General features: G+C 44.5%; 1 protein-coding gene across 1 annotated transcript; it reads left to right on the top strand.

Moving 5' to 3' along the window:
* Window positions 1-1,525: 1,525 nt before the first annotated feature.
* LOC119304411 (mitochondrial import inner membrane translocase subunit TIM23-1-like) lies at window positions 1,526-2,569 on the top strand. Its single transcript, XM_037581589.1, has one exon. It carries the CDS (start codon window positions 1,680-1,682, stop codon window positions 2,280-2,282), a length of 603 nt encoding a protein of 200 aa, XP_037437486.1. The 5' UTR covers window positions 1,526-1,679; the 3' UTR covers window positions 2,283-2,569.
* The last annotated feature ends 5,040 nt before the right edge of the window (window positions 2,570-7,609 follow it).

Raw genomic sequence — 7,609 nt, 5'->3', positions numbered from 1 at the left:
ATTTCCATTATTTCCATCTCTTTTCGTTTTGCTCTTCCAAAACCAATCGAGCTACTTCTATGGAAGCATGTTCCTCAGCCAGACGCAGTTTGATGAGTAAGATACCCCCTCCCTAGTCATGTGAATTTTCACTTTCTTTCCTGCGGCTACAATCTCCAGAATTCTTTTTTCCTGTAACTCAATTGTTTTCACCACACTTTCAAATTCCTGCAGAGACAAACTACGCAGAGTGATATTAGTTCTAGATTGCTCAAAGGTTCCACTTCTTCTTTCCTAGTAACTCAGGCTCCTTCGCGTCCCTTGTATCTTCTAGATTAATGTAATCAAACAACTTTCTTTTGTTACCATCATCTTTATACCACCCCTGCTCGGCCACTGATTCTACTTTGAATTCAGTATCATATAACACCCCCCTAATCATGTGAATTTTCACTTTCTTTCCCGCGGCTACAATATCCAAAATTCTTTTTCTGTAACTCAATTGTTTTCACCACACTTTCAAATTCCTGCAGAGACAAACTACCCAGAGTGATATTAGTTTTAGATTGCTTAGAGGTTCCACTTCTTCTTTCCTAGTAACTCAGGCTCCTTCGCATCCCTTGTATCTTCTAGATTAATGTAATCAAACAGCTTTCTTTTGTTACCATCATCTTTATACCACCCCTGCTCGGCCACTGATTCTACTTTGAAATCAATATCATTTAACATGAGTTCTTTGGTGGTAATCTCAGTTCTAGAGGATATTTTGCTCAGATCTCTTATTCCACATTTTATCCTTATATTTTCTTTGTCGTGTAACGTTTCCACATCCACCTCCACCACGGGTCCTAGAGATGACCCATTCACATACTCCAAGAAAATGCCTCAGGGTGTCAGGTACCCCTGTCATATGCATCCCATACAAAAGTTGCACGGTTTAATGGCATAACATCGACACACATGGCTCTGGCATCCTCACTACCAAGTGTGTCACCGAGAAGTATGCCGTCAGGCAGTCCTTTCGACCCCGTTGTGGCACCCTTTACCGAACAATGACAGGCAATCCTCTAGCATGCATCGACGTCAGCAACAGTCAATGCATGGAGCCACGGTAGTGCACGGCTCGTCGGGATAAGAAGTGAGGAGGAGAGAGATAATGACACCCAAAAAAAGTTCATGGCCCAAAAAAGAGCACTGGCATGGCAAGTGGGATACTAGAAAACCGGTGACATGTCAGTGGGTTTCCCTCCTTTCTGGTTTTGTACGATTCGTGTTCGGTATCAGAACATGAGGGACCAAATGTATGTAGCCGAAAAAAGGATAAGGGAGCAAATGTTAACTTGTTGTAAATCCGAGGGGCCAGAAATATACTTTTTCTCTTTAACAATTATGTAGTTTCCGCGTCTTAAGATTAATCTCCATAACAGCGAGTTATTTTGTTCTTCTTTTGCCGGAATCTGGGGATTCTCTGAGAATCCGACCCATACCCAGATCGGTCTTGGGGCTTGACTTGAGGGATGGGCCTTGTTCACCATGGGCCTTGAGGCCATGGTTTCCGGCGTCTCCACGAAGACGAAGGAACCAACCGGCGACTTGTTTGCGGTCCGTCCGTCCGTCCGTCCGTCCCCAAACCCAAACCCTCCTCTCCTCCACTTTCTTTCGTGCATCCCACGCCCGCCTCCGCCGCCGCCGCCGCCGCCATGGCCGATCCGCGGCTCTACCCGTCGGGATCGGGATCCGCCCCTCACCGCGACGAATCCTCCACCACCACCGACGGCTCCGGCCGCCGGCTCTACGACCCGTACCAGGACCTCAACATCCCCACCGCCTACAAGAACCTCTACGACCTCCCCACCTCCCCCGAGTTCCTCTTCCAGGAGGAGGCCCTCCTCCAGCGCCGCTCCTGGGGAGAGAACCTCACCTACTACACCGGGGTCGGCTACCTCTCCGGCGCCGTCGCGGGCGCCGCAGTCGGCCTGCGCGAGGCCGCACGCGCCGCCGAGCGCGGCGACACCGCCAAGATCCGCGCCAACCGCCTCCTCAACTCGTGCGGCTCCGCCGGACGCCGCGTCGGCAACAGGCTCGGCGTCATCGGCCTCCTCTACGCCGGCATGGAGAGCGGCATGGTCTCAGCCAGGGACGGCCACGACGACTGGATCAACAGCCTAGTCGCGGGGCTCGGCACCGGCGCCCTCTTCAGGGCCGCCCAGGGCCCCAGGTCTGCCGCCGTCGCTGGCGCCCTCGGAGGGGTCCTCGCCATGGCCGCCAAGCAGGCAGCCAAGAGATACGCGCCCGCCTTCTGATTGATTCATTGATTCCCTCCTCCTGCCGGCCGGTATTATTAATCTTAATCAATCGCTCGCTCGCTGCTCCTGTCTGTCATCAATCAATCGAATCAATTGGCCAAGGATCTAGTACTAGTTTCTTCGTTTATTGCTGTCAGAGTTAATTATTTGAGAAGGGTCATCTTCTCGACATTATTATGATATGTTAAAGTGTTATGCTATATATGAAAACAACAACGATGCCATCGGTATCATCGGATCAGCAATTTTTTGACATGCCTTGTTGCAATGTATGTAACATCATCTTCTTTCTCTCTTCATCACTACTACTACTTGGTTAGCGACCTAGATAGATTGTCGTGGGTGTCAGACTCCCTCAATAACTTACATTATGCTGGAGAGTCGAGGAAATCATGGAATGTAATGTTCATTGCATGCTACTCCCTCTGTTTCTAAATACAAGTCTTTTTAGACATTTCATTTTGCACCGTATGTAGTCCATATTGAAATCTCTAAAAAGACTTGTATTTAGAAATTATCGTGGTGCTTCATGTCTGATGAAATATTTATTTTGCCGCAGAATGGCAGGTTAATTGGGTATTTCTCTTATCTTTCTGCTCATGTCAGTCTTCTTGAATGCCACACTGCTATTTCAAGAATTAACTAGACTTGATGAAAAAGTTGAGCTTTTTGCATTCTACTACTCACAGTGCCGTGCGTTCTACTTGGGTGCCTTTTCTCATCTTTCTGCACATGTTATTGTTACGGAACGCTATACTGCTATTTCAAGTAACTAGACTAGAGTTGATGAGAAACTTGAGCCTTTTAGCATTCTGATAGTTTAACAACAATGCGTTGCTAACTCACAATGGAATGCTCTTATCCCTATATCCTTTATGCAGTTATGCCTATTCCATTCGACCTAGCTGGAGGGTGTCAGACTCAATAATATGTTTGTGTGCGTTTACATTATGCTTGCTGGAGAGTCCAGGACATTGTGGAATGTAATGTTCATTGTAGAGTAACTAATTTCGCTAGGTTATCTTGGTGCTTCCTTGGCCTCTCTTGTGGTGAAATATTTGGCCGCAGAATGCTATTGTTACACAAGACTTGTTACTGCTATTATTTATGAATAACTAGAGAGAGATGATGAAAAAGTTGGGCTTTTTGCATTCTATTCTAGGTCCTTTTTTGATCTTTCTGCACATGTTACCGTCACAGAATAATGCTCTACTGCCATTTCAAATGACTAGCGTTGATAAAAAAAAAGTTTGAGCTTTTTGCATTCTCCTTGGGTTCTTTTCTGATCCTTGTGTACATGTCATTGCTACAGAATGTGATTCTGAGAAACTTGAGCTGTTTGCTTTTTGGTATTTTTATTTTAACAATGCATGCATTGCTACTCACACTAGGATGATGTACTGTTATTTGGAATTCATCAGAAAGTTGAGCTTATTGCATTCTGCTATTGAACAATGCATTGCTTGCTACTCACACTAGGATGCTGTATTGTTATTTGGAATAACTTGAATTCGTCAGAAAGTTGTCGAACAATGCATTTGAATCATTGTTATATTTGCACTTGTCCATGGATAGATTCTTAATTCGGTTAAGATATATCACCTCCGTCCCAAAAGGCTTGTCTCAGATTTATCTAGATACATACAGATGTATCTAGAGTTCTAGACACTAAAACAAGTAATTCGGGATGGAGGCCTATTTCGATCCTGGCAGCTTGCTAGTGGTGGCATATGCATCGATCCTAGTGCATATTGGCGCTCTTCCAGATTTTATTTATTGTTACTGGATTGGTGTACTTGCTGCTTTCAAGTAACTTGATGAAAAATTTGAGCCTCACTTGTTTCTTGAGATGTTAGCACTGGTATTTTGTACCGCTGTTTCCGTTATTAGTGGGGCAGGCAAAACTGATGGTTTTGCATTATTGAGTTATTTTGCTTTTCTCCATACATTCTTTATATATGCTGATATTCTTGCCTATTTCAATCCTGGCATCTCACTAGTATCGGCATATATATGCATCCTGGTGTACAGTAATATCTACAGGAATAACTTGATGAAAACTTGAGTTGTTTGCGTTCAGTATTGCACAGTGCACTCAGATGGATGTTATTATCACTGAAATGTTTGTGCTATATTGATGAAAAGTTGAGCTTTGTGCATTTTGGTATTGCAAAAATAATAATACATGTGGGTCACAGCACAGGGTTGTTTATCATTTTTCCCTATAGTAGCAATAATATTTATACAAGTAAGATCATTATTTATCCCATTCAAGCCCAGATATAATTTGCTCTTTGAAGATAGATAATTTTGGCAGGCATTATGAAATTCCAGACTTGCGTGTTTTGCAGCATATGAATCTTTTACTAGTGATGATGATGTTGTTGGTCATATTCCGGCCTTCCTTTGAGGTAACTTTCCAATTGGTGGATCGAGTTGCTCTTGCAACAACCTTGGACTTTATGAACTCATCCGGTTCATATTTGTCGACTGACGACGCAAGCATTACGGTTTAGCTGTCTTTCACCGGTTTAGTGATTGTATTTGGAAGACGAAACGAGCAGACCGATTTTCAAACCAATCGAAAGTCGAATAAAAATCTCATGAGGGGAGTGTCCCTTTCCTTGAGCAAGAAGAAGGGTTGGGAGAATTGCTCCTTCCTTCCTTCCTACAATAAAGGCTCATGTTATTGTAAGATTGCGGATCTCTGTTTGTTTTTTAGCTGCGGAGGTGAGCGTGCAGTCTTCAGTTACAACATGTGTTGTATTCTTCGCCTGATTTTTTTTTTGAGAAATCATAATATGAGCAATTTTTGGGAGCGACCGTCTGATTGGCGCCTTTTAGTCCATTGGATGGATCTCAAGCGCCTCTTTCCTCTAGCAATGCAGGTTTGGGGAGAGATTCCGGTCCTCGAGCATAATTTCTACTCTTTCATAAAGAAATATAAATATAAGAGCATTGATCTAAATGTTTTTATATTCTTTTTACATCTTTTCCCCCTTGATCTCGTGCATCTTTTTCCCCTTGATCTCGTGCATCTCGCTGACCCATTGGTTCTCCCAGAAGCGCTTGTTTTGGTGTAAGCCATCCCAACCCAAGAGCTCCGCCTCTCCGGCGAGCCCCGCAGCCGTCGTTTCCATCGTCCCTGAGGGCAACCGAGGCCACCATCAGCACCACCGCGTCCACCCGAGCCCCTCCCCGTCCCCAAGACTCCCCGAGCGCCAAATATGTTGAACCAAGGGCGTAGCACCGTCGTTCTGGCGACATCTACGGTGACCTAACACCGGTGAGGCCCAGATCTAATCTCGTCCGTTTGTTTCAATCCAACAGCTCACTTACCAAATCGGTACCGGCCAATCACGTCTTGGCACGTGTCCCACCTTATCCAAAACATTATTCAGAACAATTTCCGTTTAATTGAATTATTTGGTAGTTCTATAGAAAACCCCTGGGCAATGCAAGACTTGCTCTTTCTGAGCTAAAGCAAGAGCTTGAGAAGAAGAAAATGTCTGACAAATCTACCACTAGCATTCATCAGGTTATGAGGGCTAAGGCAGAGAAAGAGAGGGATGAGATGAAATATCTAAACTGGAGGTCAAATAAATAAACTTTAGTAATTATATTGATTCAAAACTAGAGGTAAATAAATAAACAGGTTACTGAATTTTATTGATGCAAGCACAGATAAGACTTGAATTGAACTCTAGTCTAGTAAATAACTTTGGGATTTATAGTTGACCTTAGTCTAAAAAAACTGGAGGTTAAATAAATAAACTTTAGTATAAATTATATTGGATTTGCATTTGATTTTAGAAAAACAATAAAAGAAAATTGAGTTGGGCTTGAACTACCGTCAAAGTAGGAGTTGTAGAATCGGATTTCACCACGGAGATACATGACCCTCTTTCCTCTTTAGTAATAATAATAACGTAACCAACATATATAGCCGCCGCCACCCAAACCGATCACCCATTGATCCGTGGCAGTGGCAGTGCCATGCCGCCAGACCACGCCGGCGCCGGCGTCAGCCTGTCACCGGATATGCTGGCCAACATCCACGGCCGTCCTGGGCTTTCCCCGACCGCCTCGCCTTCGCCGTGGTCTTCCGCGCCTCGCGCCACGCCTTGAGGCCGGAGGCGCCATGCCTCCTCCTACCAGGCCGGACGCTGGAGACCGCCACGCTCTTCTCCGTCGCCCCGAGCCCACGCCTTCATTGGCTCCTCTCACGGGTGGCTCGTAACCGCGGTACTCTAGCTAGGTCTAGAATTGTTTTTTTTTCTTTTTTTAATTTCAAAATCGAGGGATGTCGTAGTTTTTATTAAAAGAAAGAAATATTTTGTCCAAAGTTGAATGAGCGTGTCATGCAGGGTTAAATTGCAAGATAGACTGATGAAACACATGATGCATTAGTGTATATATATAAATCTCACGGGTGATTTGAAGACAAATTGAAAAACATGATGTGTTAGTTAAATAAATAAATATCATGATAAAAAAATAAACTATATGTCCAAAAACAATACTTGCACGCACGGGCATTTTATTTTTGCTACTATTAATAAATTGGTAAGGTTTTTTTTAGGACTAAGCTAAGCTTTATTGATCATAATCCACATGAAGTGGGATACAGGTCGGATTGTGAGGGTTTGCCAGCCATACATGGCGCCCCACACCGAGAAAAAGTGCATGCTTAGCTAAGCTATGAGCTTCACCGTTTGAAGAACGGTTTTCAAAAACGAAATTACAAGTAAAATCCTGAGATCTAAGTTTAATTTCTGTTATCACTGAACCATAAACTCCCTGGTTCCCCAGCTTGATATCATCAACAACCTGCTTGCAATCGGACGTGACCGTTATGTTTCGCTGGAGAAGATCTTCAGCCAAAGCAAGGCCTTCTCTGCATGCTATTGCCTCCAAGGTAGCTGGGTCGATGATTCCTGGCAAGACCAAAGCCGAACTCCCCAGATAGTTACCCACTTGGTCCCGGCACACTGCCGCAACTGCTCCACGTCGGTCACGGAAGACCGCTCCATCAACATGTATCTTCGAAAATCCAGCGGGTGGCGCTTTTGGCCTTGCATGCATTGCTCTGTTCACCCGAGGGGCTGCCTGCAAATTGTTGGGAGGTCTTGCATGGATGAGCTCCAATTCCTTGATGAACCTGTTCACAAAAAGAGATATAGCCTGCGGGCTTTGTGTTAATCCTTCATGAATGTACTTTCGCCTGGCCGTCCAGATAGACCACAATGTGACCGCCACCTGAGTGAAGCTGCTATGATTCAAGGACGCCATTAGAGTGAAGATCCATTGTTTCGCATTTGGTT

This window comes from Triticum dicoccoides, chromosome 5A, assembly GCF_002162155.2.
Source record: "Triticum dicoccoides isolate Atlit2015 ecotype Zavitan chromosome 5A, WEW_v2.0, whole genome shotgun sequence".
NCBI lineage: Eukaryota > Viridiplantae > Streptophyta > Magnoliopsida > Poales > Poaceae > Triticum > Triticum dicoccoides.
Note: the sequence above shows the minus strand (reverse complement) of the source record. Positions and strands in the feature narration are given on the sequence as shown.